Here is a 16,113-nt window from a genome sequence, read left to right on the forward strand (position 1 = left end):
GTAATGGCAAAAGTAGGCTAAAGGCTTGGTTGGGCTGGACATATTAGAGTGGGAAAAGTTGGAATCCAGGATAGACAAAAGTGGGCTAAATGCTCAAAAATTTTACTTTTAGCCTAAAACATTTGAGGGTGTGCAATTTATGTCTGCCCTTGATCACCTTGAACCACCATTTGATGTGAAGTTTTATTTGAAACTATATCCTTGAGACTTTTGTTTTTTGTTGGTTAGAGGCAGATTTACATCACATGAATCTACTTATAAAATGAAATTTTGGAGAAAGTGTGGAAACAATTTTTTATTTACCATAATTTTTGGGATATGAAATTTTCAAATTTTGATGATGTTATGTTCTATGATTGCCCATAATTTTTGAGCTCTTGGTTATGGTGGAGCACATGCTTTGCCTCGTATTTTTACCAACATAAAATACTCCAAGAACAACAAATTGTTGATTGTTTTTGGAAGTTGGCTCCTGATAGACATGTGTCAAATATCTAAGTTCCAGAGAGAGGTGCTCGAGTTAGACTTTGAAAACACAACATCGAGACTCTAAAAAACGATTGACTGTAGGTTTGGCAGGTGGAGAATGTCATCTAGAATTCTTCTTGCAGTCCAGATTAATGAAGATCGAGAGATGTCAGCGAGGAAAAAAGATTCACCAAGGAACTTACACTAACTGATGATATATTAACACTGTAGAAAAGAAGTTCTTGGATAACTGTAAAATTATGAGCAAACTTTCTTAGTGTAGGTGCGTCAAGCTTCAAATAAAATGAAGAGAGATCAAGAGAAATCAATCTGGATATATGGGAGATCTCTGATGGGACTTGGCCTGAAAACCCGGAATGACTGAGGTTCAGATGTGTCAAACTCTTGAATCGGCCGATGTTGGAAGATAACATGCCTTCAAGCCAACTACAATTGAAGTCAAGACCAATCACTTGACCAGTAACCATAGCACAGCTAACCGCATCCCATGAACAACAATCTACATGGATAAGTAATGTCATAATAAACACAGAGACGAAAATTTTCTTTTTCTATTGAGAATGAGTTCTTGAGTTCTAGTAGGGCAAAACTTTGATCATGAAGGCACATAGGAGGGGAAGTTGGAACAAAAAGAGACGAAAGATTGAGAAGCAAGAAAAGGAGGTAACCCAAGATGTTGCCATCTACTAGTTTCTTTACTAGGTGTAATTTGGAACTTTGAAAGTTCATAGTTGATTTCAAAAAGTCAGCTCCGATGCCAATAACAAAAGCAAAATGGAAGCAAAGGAAAATTGGAAGATAGAAAACTGTAGAGATTAACACAAAATTCAACACAAATAATATTTATGAATTTTAGATGCAATGGCATGTCATCCACATACATGAGATTAACACAGAATTATCTAATCATTTCAAATGCAATGGCTCTACATGAGATCCTGTGATTAACACAAAATTATTTATGCATTTCAAATCCAATAACATGTCACCCGCATGCTTAAGATTAACACAAAATTATTTAGGCCTTATTTGACTCATTCATATACTTTGCTCCACCATGCATACATTTTTTATCAACTTCTTGATAAAAAAACTAACAATATGTTTTGTCTATTGTTTTATTGGTTTATTGTTTTGTATTGTATTTGATAAAAGAAATACAATATTTTTGTCTCCGTTGAAATTATTTGCTAATTTATGTAAGAGAGACCAAGTCAGCAATTCCAATTTCAAACCTCGGGGTAAGCAGCTGGATTTGCATGTTTTAGTATTTTTTTAATCTAATTTGGCAACAAATGACTGTGAATCAACTGAGATTGAGACGACTATGAGTCTATGATACTAGAAAGGGTAGTTTGCGTAGTAGGGAAGCATCTTATATTTATAGCCACGAGTGAAGTTCAATGCGTGTGGGTCATTGCTTAATTGGCATCATTGACTAGCATTGCTTAATTGGTGTAGAAAAAGTTGTAGCGGGTCGAGATTCTTTTGTTTTGAACCCTTTTTGGATCATTGCTTAATTGGCATCATTGACTTGACCAATAGATGTAAAATCCATACCCTCATTCATATCAATTATATTGTCCGTTTTGGGTTGTTCGGTTTCAGTGGATACATCAGGCCCGCACGACTTTGTTTCTCCCAAGCTAGCAAGTGGACCAAGGCCCAACTTACATAACTAGGGAAAAAGCCTGGTTGATATGTTAGGAAGTGAGTTTGTCTTATAAAGAAGGAAATGTCCCACATCTTTTCCGATATGGGACTTCCAATAAAAAAAACAGTAGTGCTAGGTAGCACATTGGAGCTCAAGTCTCTCAAACGAAATTTTAAAACATTTTAACTCTCAAAATACATGTTATATTTTTTTTTTAAAAATTACATATTCAGAATTAACACATAAAGCTTTTTCTAACAAGATCCATTGTCGATGAGTTTTATCGGGTAGATCTTAATTTCATTATTTTTTTGCAATGAAATTTCAAAAATAATGGATTCAAAACTAAAACAATGAATTCTAAACTCTGCTTTAAAAAACGATGGAATCTATATTAAAACAATAAATTTTGGACAATGAATTATTGAATTCTAGGATAAAATAATGGAATAAAGTTATTCCATTGATTAAATTAATGAAATAAACATGTTGGACTCGCTTGAGCTACCAAAATTTTGGGCAACATGTCATTTTCGATAAAAAAACTTCAAAAATTTTTGTATCCTATTTTACAAGAGCAATCATCAAAAAAACTAAAAAAAAAAGGCCACAACAGTCCCTCTATAATATAATACCAAACCCTCTATATTGCTACGATGTTACAGTGCTCCACTAGGTAGCGAAGCACTGTAGCTCTACTAAACAATTTTTTAATATTACAATAATAAAAGACATGTATTCTATCCAATTTTTTTTATGATATCCAATTATTTTATGATTAAGTTTGGTCGGTGTAAATCAATTTGTTTTTAAGTCTAACAAACAACATTTATTTTTATTTGAATTAAATTTATTTAAATATAGACAATATTCTTTTATATTTATATTTCCTATTTAACATGATAAACCAAAACAAATAAAAACTTTTATTAGATTAACTTAAAACTTCTTAAAAGTTACACTTCTCTAATAAGATAATTAAAATACAATGCAAAGAGTACAAATTAAGATTCACTATGAATGTTCCATAAATGCTCGATAAGATCACTTTGGAGCTAAAAATGATATAATGAAAAAGAGTTGAGACGGGTGAAAATGAAGTTGAGAAAGTTGAAATCAATATTCTACACTAGTTTTTTATAGTAAAATTACTGTAAAATGATTCATTTTGTTGTATTTTAGAGAATATTTTAAGAGGAGCTGCTAGAGCTACTTTAAGCCATCAATATTTCTGAATTGACATATGTAAAAATTATAGATATTCAAAAGGCATATTCAAAATTTCTAAGATTGCATTAATTAGGGGTGGTATGGCCTAACTTTTTGACATATAGGCCCAGTTTGGCTCACAATTTGGAGCCACAATAAATTGTCACTTAACGATTTATTGTATTTAGTCACCAAACAACTGTTTTTGGGTACAAAAACTAAGGCAATTTCAAGACAATATAATGTCCTTCTCGGAATGGTGATGCTTTGCACCTTTCAAGACAATTTAGATTCATGTTGAATGAAATACCCTGAACAGTTGCTTAAATTACAACTCCTGCCATCGCATTTACTCCAATAGCGCACGACATATCAGCCTCCTCTGCAGCTGCGCTTTCTTCTCCATCGTAAGATCTAGACCTGCACTACCGACCGACAATGGCGTCCACTTCATCTGTGATTGTCTCTTCGGACTTCTCAATTACGGCCTCAGTGATAATTTCTTGAGATGCAACAGTAGGGGCCGACACAGGAGAGACAGCAACCAAATCCTCGCCGGTTTGTGGGTGATGGCAATCACAGTGAATATTAGCACCGAGAACACAAACACTGAGAATCAAAAGTTGCTTACTAGCTTTATCAAGTTTTGCCCTATTGGCTCGGTACTTGAGGTCGATTCCTTCAACGATTTTCTTCAATGTAGAAAACCCAAGCCGTAAATCCAATCAGATCTTGAAATCAATCAACAAAACGACACATTGAGCAAATCTAGGGTTAGGGTATTTTTATAAAAAAATTTTAAAAAAAATGTTATTATATTTTTTTGTGATAATAAGTAATTATTTTTTTAATAAGTTATGTTGTGTTTATAATTTATTTTATAATTTCTTAAAAACTATTATAACTCTAAAAAGTTATGCCCCTCCATGTAATTTACACAATAATATTAGGACTTTATATTGTTCCAGCAAAAGAGTAACGAAACACCTAACATCATTTCAGTAACCATTTATGTTTCCATTTATTAACTACAATATACGTTATTGATAAAATTGTGCACCAAACGGACCCATAGTATAATAGTACTATATATACACTACACATATATATACTACTACATAATATAGATGTATATATATATATATATTAGGGTTCGTTTGGTGCATAATTTTGACAGTAGCATATATTGTAGTATATATGGTAGATAATAAATGGTTGTAATAAATGATAGCATATATGGTTCCTGAAATATTGATAGGTGTTTAATTATACTTTTACTGGTAGCATATATGGTGTTAAAATTGTTGGGTAAATTACGTGCATGGGTATTATGCATTAAAGTTGTTATTGATGCAAATAAATAGTAAAATAAATAATAAACAATTTATTACATATTAATAATTATTTAAAGAATTTTTATTGACAAAATAATTATTAATATTTAAAAAATTGTCAACTATTACCATTATATGTTTTGATTAATTTGGTATGCGTATTACCTCCACTCTTAAGCAAAATTTAATTCAATCAAATTAAATATATTAGCGGTCCATTAAAAAGTAATTAATATTAACTATTACTCCATCTTTTGTATCAGTCTTGCACTGCACAATTTTTGAGTTCTGTAAATGGTCCAAATCAGGGGCATTGTCGTCCAGAGCAATGACAGTTGAGGGTATTCAAGTAAATGACATGTCAAATGGTCTTTAAATGGTCCAAATCGGGATAATTGTTAGAAAATTGCTTGGGTTTTTGAGCCCACAAAATGCCGTTTGGTTAGTCACTACAATAAATTGTCAAAGAAGTAAAGAACAAAATATGGTGCACTAAAATGGTGCACCAAACAGCGTATGTTTGTATATTTAAACGACAATACATCACAATATTTACGTATTTTGGCTGTACATTTATATATTATTTCATCTTATATGATTTTTTGATTAATGTTTATCAATTTTAACATGTGTTTATATTAACCTTTCGGATTACTTATGATACCAAACATTAAGATGAATGTTTATCAATAATATCATTTTAATAAGTTGTATTGTTATAAAATAGTCCTTAAAAATTTTTTCGGGGGCACTGGCCCGAACCCCCACTAAATTTTTCCAAGCAAATCAAAATACAGTAGCCCACCCCAACATCAATTCATGTTTCCGCCCCTGCCATTAACCGACATATGAATTATTGGTAGAAAGAAAACTCTTATTCTTACGAAGCTGGATTCCGTGAACCAAATGCCATGTGAGTGTAAAATGCTTAAGAGATTCACTTCGCACATTTTTTATCCAATGCTTCGGGAGTAAAGTGAATTGATTGGAGATAAATAATTTCAGTTGAAGAAATCATTTTCTTTCTAGTTGACACCCTACTTCTTATCAGTATATCTGAGAGAGAGGGGCAATCTAACGAGAGTTTTCAAAAAGTCAAACAAGTACATTTATCTCAAAAAAAAAAAGGATTGATGAACACTATATAAAAATTCTAAAAATATAATATGCTATTACTAGATTAGTGGCAGCTCCAACCTTTCCTTGCAAAATATTATTTTACTAAATTATGTATTATTTAAATAAAAGTACTTATATAAACAATTAAGACTCATCTAAATGACAAATTTTCTTGGGCAATAACACTCGAGCCACTAATTGAAGTGGTAAGAATAGTATATATTACTTTAGTAATCAGAGTTCGAATCTCCCTATCCTCCGTTAGGGACAAAAAAAAACCATCTTGCATAATGAATTCAAAATTTTTTAACTCTATTATCCCTAAAAGAAAAGGTAAATATTTTTTTTATACCAAAACAAAGTAAATGAATAATAGTCAGCTTTTGCTATAAAATAAAATAAAATAATAATGGTCAGCCTTTTCGTTTCCTTCTTGTGTCACTGTCATGAATGATCTCCTGTCCATTTGTGTGAATTAAAGTACGTAATAAGACGAGATGACTGACAGACTATTGAGAAGCCCAAAGCCGGACCATCGACCAGATGAACCGAGAGAAAACATAAACAATTCCGAATTTTGCGGGCTCTCCAAGAAATTCTCCATGGCAGCAAGGTTGACCCTCTCAAGAGTCAAGAGGGCAATCTCATAAAATCTTTTGTGTCAAGGATTTTTGCAGACCTGTGAGTGGCTTTCTCTCTAGAGTTCTGTTATCACTTGTTGTTTTAGTTTTCTGTTCTCTGTATTGTTTGACTTGTTTCCTCTTCGTTTACATATTCAGTTTGTGTTTCTTGCTTCTCTGTACGAATTCGTGTGTTGGGTTATTGAGTTTTGCTTGCAAAATTGGACTGATTATTTATTGGGTAGTGCTGTTTTTCTCTGCTAAATGTTTTTGATTTTGAAATACATTTGACTTCAGATCCAGAACAGCTATGTTTTTTCTTTGGTCTTTTTCTTTTTCTTTTTCTAACATAGAGCAATATCAGAGTTTAAACCCTTAATTGGCATCTGAAATATTTACATAGAAGAAAAGGGGAGGAAGTAGTGGGTGTTTTACACAAATGTTTTGTCATTTGTGCATTATTTCTTAACGTAGTTAATTGCTTTCCAAGTATGTGCCTTGCTTTTAAGATATTTGGAGTGAATGCATTTTCTTTGAATTTGCTTTAGATTCATTGTTTAAGTTTCTTTTTGAAGTAGTTATCTTTTTCCTGTTTTTTGAATGGCAAGAGAAATTATATTGAATTAAAAGTCACCAAGACGGTGTGAAAACATTACATCAGTTTTGCTACAACTCAAGCACATTTCCCTTACATTATCATCCCTCCCCACCACCTCACTGAACCAAAATTAAACAGTATTGAAACCAGATTCTTTCAACAGTATATAAAGTGGATTCAAGTTTGTGTCGTCTGTTCAAAACTTTCCTAATTCTTTTAATGCATTCACTTGCAGTTTTTTCTTGATGAAAATGGAGAGCACATGTGCAATCAAGAAAGATGTCACTGAGGTTGTTTTCTTTGTAACGCGAATTTCACTTGTAGTACACTTCTAGCTTTTCGTTTTTTATTGATATTCTTTTATTTGGTGGTGGGGTTTACAGTTAATTGGAAATACCCCAATGGTATATCTCAACAATGTTGTTGAAGGTTGTGTAGCTCGTATTGCTGCCAAGTTGGAAAACATGGAACCTTGCTCAAGTGTCAAGGACAGGCATATAATTTTTTTTCTTCATTTGAGTCTCTATGTTTCATTGTGTAAATGTGTAGAACTCTACATTGGCTCATCATAACACTTGGACTTCCTTTCTCAATTGCAGAATCGCACATAGCATGATCAAGGATGCAGAAGACAAAGGCTTAATTACCCCGGGGAAGGTTTGTATGAATATTTAGAAACTCTATAAAAATTACAAAAGCTATAACATCAAACTGATATTATTCTTCTTGTGCTTTCTGGGCTATGTTGAAACCTTTGACCAAAGACTGTCCTCATTGAGCCTACCAGCGGTAATACTGGCATCGGTATGGCATTTATTGCAGCAGTAAAGGGTTACAAGGTAATCCTTGTTATGCCAGCTACAATGAGCCTCGAAAGAAGAATTGTCCTCAAAGCATTTGGTGCTGAGTTGTACCTCACTAATCCCGCCAAGGGTTTTAATGGGGTTCTTGAGAAGTCCGAGGAAATACTGAGCAAAACACCCGATGGTTATATGCTTAAGCAATTTGAAAATCCTGCAAATCCAAAGGTATGGTTCGGCTGATGTATTATATTCTATTTTTAGAGGATTTGTAAGAAATTAGAATATTTATGTCACTTATGCAGATTCACTATGAAACCACTGGACCTGAGATATGGAATGACTCGGGAGGGAAAGTTGATGCCCTGGTTTCAGGGATTGGGACTGGTGGCACCGTGACTGGTGCTGGAAAGTTCCTGAAGGAGAAAAACCCGGACATAAAGGTATTCATTGACTCATTTCTTGTGTTTGTATGTGAGGGAAAGAGATAGCAAAGCATATAGTTTCACTATTTTTTGTGTTGATCGTGTGCTTTTTTCTGCCAACTCTAGGTTTATGGTGTAGAACCAGTTGAAAGTGCAGTCTTGAGTGGAGGAAAACCTGGTGAGTAAGAAATTATTTTAGCCCAAGTTCTCTTTCTTTTTCTCCTTTTTAGTTGTTGTATAAGCTTTTTTACTTATTATAATATTATCAGTATTACGAGGAGACCTAAATGGATTTTGATAGTGTACATGGAGGATATGAGTTTGAGAATAGAAATGAAGATGGAGAAACTATTTTAAAGTTTGTCGTGTCATATGACTTGTGTCTAGGAAATAGCTGGTTTTAGAACATAGAATCCCATTTAATTACCTTTAGGAGTGTGCATAACTCTAGTCAGATAGATTTCATTCTTACGTGAAAGATAGATAGGAGAATTTGCAAAGCCTGTAAAGTGATTCCAGGGGAGAGTCTAACCACACAACATAAAATGGTAGTGGTGGACACATGTTTAAGAAATGACCTAGAAGCCAACAATTGAGCAAGGTAATTACGTGAGGAGCATTGACATAAAAACTGGGTAGATAGTATTCTATTACTTTGTAGATTAAGTGGATATGTGACGTTAAAATAGCAAACTCGTGGTTGACTTTTCTTTTTCTTGAACATATATGCTCTGAAATCTGAATTGGTTCATATAATGTCTTAACTGGTATGTGACTGGAGGTTAAGACAAACTTGTTCCCTCCAGATTTAGTACTTAAAGTTGGCAGCTGAACAAATAATCCTACTTTCGCCATGTTGACTATATCAGCTCTTTTAAATTATAAGACTGATAATCCTTCCATCAAGTGACTGGAACAGCATGTTCTAAAGACTAAATGCAATCTATCTTTCCTGGTTAATGGATGTCCATGATTGACTTTGATTGAAGCCGGTCCAGGATAGGCACCATCTTTAGATATTTATTAAATACTAAGTTGGAGTCTTACTGCAGGTCCACATCTAATCCAAGGAATTGGTGCTGGTATCATCCCTGCTGTTTTGGATGTAGAGTTGCTTGATGAAGTTATTCAAGTACGTGCTGTAACTAAATTGCTAATCATTTGCTTTATATTGACATCTATTCAACAATAGCTATGCTACTACATTTTTATTTTGAAGTGCTAAACACTTGTCAATGAAACTATAAGCTTGTGTTTGGGTTTTCGTTTCTCAACTTATTTGATTCGAGTTGTAGTCTATTTATTATGCCTTTCCTAAGAAATCTGTGCGTATAGTATCAGTGGCCAACTCATTGTTAAGGAAGAACTCTGTCATGAAAATTCTGAAGCTGATAGATTTTTCTCTTTCATTTTCATCCGTTACTTTTTTAGGTTTCAAGCACGGAAGCTATTGATACTGCAAGGTTACTTGCCTTGAAAGAAGGTTTGCTGGTATGTGATTCTAGTTTCTTTTTCTCTTAGAGGTGGTTCAATGTCCAATTGGAATTTTGATTATTGCATTTCTGTTGCAAGACAATTTATCTTCCCCTTTTTGCTGCGAAAGTTAGCATTTTCTTTCTTCTTCCAGGTAGGGATATCATCTGGTGCCGCAACAGCTGCTGCAATAAAGATAGCAAAGAGATCTGAAAGTGCCGGAAAACTCATTGTTGTAAGTTTGATAACTTTTTTTTCAAGTTGATAAACTACACAGAACCCGCATATAACACGATGATTAGGTGATTAGGGGGTTGGTGCACTGGCTAAATTAGGGAGATTGATCAAGTACATTGATAGCTTGAATACTGTTTTTTTGGAAGGATTTTGGAGAAGATTTTACTTATTTAAGCTTATTTTGGTTGCATGTAGGTGATTTTTCCAAGTCTTGGGGAGCGTTATCTGTCCTCCGCAATGTTCGATTCCATTAGGGAAGAGGCTCAAAATATGTCATTTGATTGAGATGTTACCCAATTTCGGCAAGTTATTATCCTTTTATGATAATTTAAATATATACTTACTGACATTAGTGCTACACAACCCGTCACCTTTGTTGGATCATTTTTGTGCTTCTTTATTGAAGTCATGAGATTTTCTGTAATAGCCCTTGACCAGTTGAACCTTTTTGCATTGTCCAAGTTGTCAACGTACTTGATGAATGACAATGGAAGGTGATCCGCTCTAGTTGAGAAGAACAACGTTAAACAACTATATAGCATGATCAATCGTGCTACATCTTCAGCTTCAATATTTTTATCCCCTCTTCTTCGATTGCATTCTTATTGTGGTTGGACTTCATCATCTCAATATCATCAAATCTTCTTTCCAAAAACTCATATGTAATGGGCTTTTTATTTCCACCAATCTTCATATTCCTCTCCCCCGATACCACACCAAATATCAATGTTATGTCTTTATCTATTAAGTGGACTCTTTTCTTCCCAAGAATGAAACATCACTTCCTGTCATCATACGTGCTAATTAGATCTCTTACAATGTGTTCCTATTATTTTGTCTTCAAGTTACTGTGGTCCACATGCATTATCTTCTTGAACAAGCTCCAAAATGGCATCTTCTAGAGATATTTTTGTGTATTTTCTTCAACTTAAGGCTTCTTAAAAGTGTTGTTAAGGCTCCAAGATTTGACCGGTATTGAAAGGGATGACGTTTATCATCAATCTCTCTAGAAAATGATGATTTCTCTACCAATGCTCCCTGGGATGAAATAGGATTTCTTGCTCTTGATTTAGCCATTCTGCAATTCAAAAGCCAATGAACACAATTCCCTAATTACATTTGCTATTTCTGACACTCTAATTATTTGTGCCAATGTTATTAGCACACAACCATACCCAATCAAATAAACCAATATTCACAAAATGTAATATGCGGTTATATTTGCTCATAAAATAGCAATGAAATACCAGATTTGCACAATGTAATTACCTAAAATCATCATTTAGAGTTAAACCAGCATACAAAATTTCAGGTTTTCATATAATTTACAAGTTATGAAGCACTGGTGCGACAGAATTGGCCGTGTACCCGCCGCAGCGGGTACGTTTCCAATGCTAGTGTGTCGTGGGTGCGGTGAAAAACGCACCGAATGCTGTTGAGAAGGAATCAGATTTTTTTAAGAAGAATATTTTTTTTCGATACGACTAAATTATGGCTGCATACGGCGAGTGGACGTGATATATTGACATGTGGTTACAAAACAGCCAAACAAAATATTCTTTAAATGTACACTTGTCAAAGTCAGGGTAAAGTCTAAGCCACATGCGGGTAACATGAATTCCAACCATTCTATTTTTTGTTTACTAGTCCCAAGGTTACAATTACATTACCATTAAAAAATAAAAGTAAAAAATATTGGTCTCCACATGGGTGTGGATTCAAAGATTACTATATATGTGTGTGTTATATCTATTTTTGATATACATGTATTTTGATATATGCCTTTTTAACATGTATATATTAAAAAATATATTAGTCGTACCTCGCCGCACCCGTACTCTATTTTTAGGAGAAAATAACGAATCGCCGTATTCCGTGTCCCCATATTCGTATCTCCACACCCGTAACGGTGCTTCATAGACTACAAGTAAACCAACGTCAATGACTAATTACAAAACAATGTATAACATGATTCATCCCTATTTTCATCTTGCCATTCTAACCCACGAAGGATTAAACCTCTTTCATGATTTCAAAACCCATAATCAAACTATAAAAGCATCATATTACATTGCCTAAAAATGAAAGTTACCTCATCAACTATCTTGCTTGAAGGATTTGCGTCCGCCTTGAAATTTCCTGGTTCAATCGTAGTTCTTTGATGAGACTTTCAAAAGAAACGAAGTTTCCGTCGCCATTTTCGTTTCCCTCCCACGAGCTTAGGGTTTCTAATACCCTCGTGATTATCGATATGTTGAGTGCCTAGTTTATTGTGTTTTTTTTTTTTTTTTCAAAATTTGAAATCAGGCTAGATCAGATGGATGAGTTGGACTGCCACATCAGTTATGTATGGTTATGTATGAAGTCATTATGTACGCCTAGCTAGCACTACTGATATCTAATTATATATATAACATAATATATATTTTTTTATCTAAATATATTAATATAAATCTCAAAGTTCTTGTCTATTAAGTCATAAGTAGTAAATTAAATACTAATGATTAATCATTATATACTATATATTGTATATAAATAAATATCTATAAATTAAAAACTAATGACTAATCATTATATACTATATAGTATATATAAATATATATTATAATATTTATTAGTCGATCAATTTTATAAAAATATTCAAAACTGACCAATTATTTCAATTTGTTTTCAAAAAAGAAAAATAGTTCAACGGACCAAACGGTCGGTTCAATTTTTTCGATTTTTTTTACAGCCCTAGCCACACATGATGTAAAGAGGCGTATAAACCAATTTGGGTGCTAATAGTCTAAGAGCAACCACAATGATTCCATTTTAAGGGGACATGGATGTATTTTGTTGTGTCTTTTGATGGAGCATGAGAATAAAATGTTCCATTGGTGGCAATTAGCTGTCCCAATTTTGTTGGGAACAACATGGAGGAAGGGTATATGAGATGCCTCTATGTTGGCTCCAAGACATGAACCTACCTATATCACACTCGCAACTACATCATCAATATTGAACCTCATCTCTATTACACCAAAAAGTAAGTCAAAAAATTTACATCATTGTATCTATATGTAAGCCAACAAATTTATATCATTATACCAATACTTTTTGTTGACCTAATCACATCAATAAAATACATTTTGTTGGGTACAACAAAATCACAGCATTGCAATTGCGGGAATACCTCTCTCTTTTGTTTCCTTCTTGGGTCATTCTCTCTTGTCCATTTGTGTGATGTAATAAGAGATGACTGATTGACACTGAGAAGCCCGACCATCGACCTCATGCACCGAGAAAACATAAAAAAATATTAAAAAAAGCCTAATTGTTCGCGCTCCCCAAGAAATTCTCCATGGCAGCAAGGTTGACCCTCGCAAGACTCAACAGGGCAATGTAATAAAATCTTTTTGTCAATGATTTTTGCAGATAAGGAACCCGTGAGTGGCTTTCTTTCGACTCTAGTTTTTGTTATCACTTGTTTTAGTTTTCTGCTCGAGAATTAAGAATCTGTATTCTTGGACTTGTTTCCTCTTTATTTACATATTCAGTTTGTGTTTTCTTGCTGCTCTGTATGAATTCTTGTGTTGGGTTATTGAGTTTTTGCAGTTTTGCTTGCAAAATTTGACTGATTGTCATTTCTTGGGTACTGCTATTTTTTCTCTGCTAAATGTTTTTATTGGGTTGGTTTTTATTTTGAGAAGCATTGACTTCAGGCACAGAACAACTATGTTTTTTTCTTTGGTCTTGTTCGTTTCCTAACATTAAGCAATGTCTGAGTGTAAACCCTCAATTGGGTGTTTGAGTGAACTGGTGTTTACACAAATGTTTTGTGCATTGTTTCTTAGTATGTAGTTCCTTTCCAAGCATGTGCCTTGCTTTTAGGATATTTGAAGTGAATGCATTTTATTTGAATTTGCTTTAGATTCATTGTTTAAGTTTCTTGATTGAAGGAGTTTTCTTTTTCTTTCTTTCTTTTTTTGAATGGCAAAAGAAATTACATTGAATTAAAAGACACCAAGACTGTGATAACATTACATCAGTTTTGCTACTACTCGAGTACATTTCCCTTACATTATTATCCCTCCCCACCACCTCCCTGAACCAAAATTGAACAGTATTGAAGATTGTGTTGTCTGTTCAAAACTTTCCTAATTCTTCTCGTGCATTTACTTGCAGTTTTTTCTTGATGAAAATGGAGAACATGTGTGCAATCAAGAAAGATATGACTGAGGTGGTTTTTTTTGTAACCCAAATTTCACTTTGCCTTTGTCTTATGTAGCTATGATCACTTGCAGACTGCAGTTCACTTCTAGCTTTTCCTTTTTACTGATTTTTTATTTGGTGGTGGAGCTTGCACTTAATTGGAATTACCCCAATGGTATATCTTGACAATGTTGTTGAAGGTTTGTATAGCTCGTATTGCTGCCAAGTTGGAAAACATGGAACCTTGCTCATGTGTCAAAGACGGCATGATAAAAAAAAATTCATTTGTCTCTCTTTGAGTTTCACTGTGTAAATGTTTAGAGCTCTACCTTGGCTCATCATCTCACTTGGACTTCCTCTCTCAACTGCAGAATCGCATATAGCATGATCAAGGATGCAGAAGACAAAGTTTTAATTACCCCGGGGAAGGTTTGTTATGAATATTCGCAAACTCTATAAAAATTTTAAAAAAAGCTATAACATCAATCTGATATTATTCTTCTTGTGTTTTCTGGCCTATGTTGAAACCTTTGGCCAAAGACTGTCCTCATTGAGCCTACCAGCGTTAATACAGGCATCGGTATGGCCTTTATCGCAGCAGTGAAGGGTTACAAGGTAATCCTTGTTATGCGAGCTACAATGAGCCTCGAAAGAAGAACTATCCTCAAAGCATTTGGTGCTGAGGTATAAATGGATATGTTGGGAGACCTAAATGGATATGTAGGGAGAGATATTGGAAACTTTGATAGTGTATATGAAGGGTATGGGGTTTGAGGCTGGAGAAACTATTTTATGTACGTTTCATCTGTGCTAAAGGAAATATTTCTTTCAAGTTCCCCTGGTCAAGTCCACTTTTATTTTCTACATGGATAATAATTAAATTTTTTCATTTTTTTGGGCCCTCAAAGCCAAGAATTGAACAACGTAATTATGTTAAGAGTATGGACATACAAACTGGGTGGATAGCATTTTATTACTTTTGTAGGTTACCTGAATATGTGATGTGAAAAAACAAACTCGTGGTTTACTTTTAACGGACATATATGCTCAAAAATCTAAATTGGTTCATGTAATGTCTTAACTGGTATGTGACTGGAGTTGGCAGTTGACCAAATAATCATACTTTCGCCATGTTAACTATATCAGCTCTTTTAAATTATTAGACTGACTATCATTCCACCGGATGACTGGAAAAGCATGTACTAAAGACAAAATGCAAACTGTATTTGCTGATTAATGGATGTCCGAGATTGACTTTGATTGAAGCCAGTCCAGGATAGGCACTATCTTTAGATATTGATTAGTTTCTAAGTTGATGTCTTACTGCAGGTCCACATCTAATCCAAGGAATTGGTGCTGGTATCATCCCTGCTGTTTCGGATTTTGAGTTGCTTGATGAAGTCATTCAAGTAAGTACTGAAACTAAATTGCTAATCATTTGCTTTATATTGACATCTATTCAACAATATCCATGTTACCACTTTTTTATTTTGACGTAAAAGATACTTGTCAATGAAATTGTGTAGGAGTGAACGTCTAAACCCTGAATGCATTGTGTTTCGGTTTTAGCTTCTCAACTTATTTGATTCGAGTTGTAGTCTGTTTATGTCTTTCCTAAGAAATCTGTGCTTAGAGTATCAGTGACCGACTCATTGTTAAGGTAGAACTCTATCATGGAAACTGTATCTGTGCTTGGAATTTTGATTATTGCATTTCTGTTTGCAAGACAATTTCATCTTCCCCTTTTTGCTGCGAAAGTGAGCATTTTCTTTCTTCCTCCAGGTAGGGATATCATCTGGTGCCGCAACAGCCGCTGCAATAAAGCTAGCAAAGAGGCCTGAATGTGCTGGAAAACTCATTGTTGTAAGTTTGATAACCCTTTTTTCCTTAAAGTTGTAAACTACATGGTTCCTGCGAATAACACGAGATTAGGTTAGGTGGTTGGTACACTGGCTGTATTA

The 16,113-nt window shown here is 34.0% G+C and overlaps 1 protein-coding gene and 1 long non-coding RNA gene across 3 annotated transcripts; both read left to right on the plus strand.

Annotated features, from left to right (window-relative positions):
* Nucleotides 1-6,312: 6,312 nt before the first annotated feature.
* On the plus strand, nt 6,313-10,490 carry LOC120009776 (cysteine synthase-like). 2 transcript variants are annotated; one of them, XM_038860472.1, is made up of 11 exons: nt 6,313-6,486; nt 7,259-7,313; nt 7,407-7,516; nt 7,623-7,680; nt 7,788-8,051; nt 8,129-8,266; nt 8,375-8,426; nt 9,301-9,380; nt 9,680-9,739; nt 9,876-9,956; nt 10,154-10,490. In XM_038860472.1, the coding sequence occupies exons 2-11, from the start codon at nt 7,269-7,271 to the stop codon at nt 10,241-10,243; spliced, it is 978 nt and encodes a 325-aa protein (XP_038716400.1). In that variant the 5' UTR covers nt 6,313-6,486; nt 7,259-7,268; the 3' UTR covers nt 10,244-10,490. The 2 variants fall into 2 exon arrangements, with proteins under 2 accessions (XP_038716400.1, XP_038716401.1); XM_038860473.1 differs by lacking the exon at nt 6,313-6,486 and adding an exon at nt 6,516-6,666.
* Nucleotides 10,491-13,158: 2,668 nt separating this feature from the next.
* On the plus strand, nt 13,159-14,770 carry LOC120009777. Its single transcript, XR_005470741.1, has 4 exons — nt 13,159-13,386; nt 14,126-14,180; nt 14,524-14,581; nt 14,693-14,770. It is a non-coding gene; the product is annotated as an uncharacterized LOC120009777 (long non-coding RNA).
* Nucleotides 14,771-16,113: the final 1,343 nt, after the last annotated feature.

The sequence above is a fragment of the Tripterygium wilfordii genome, chromosome 11 (assembly GCF_013401445.1).
Source record: "Tripterygium wilfordii isolate XIE 37 chromosome 11, ASM1340144v1, whole genome shotgun sequence".
NCBI lineage: Eukaryota > Viridiplantae > Streptophyta > Magnoliopsida > Celastrales > Celastraceae > Tripterygium > Tripterygium wilfordii.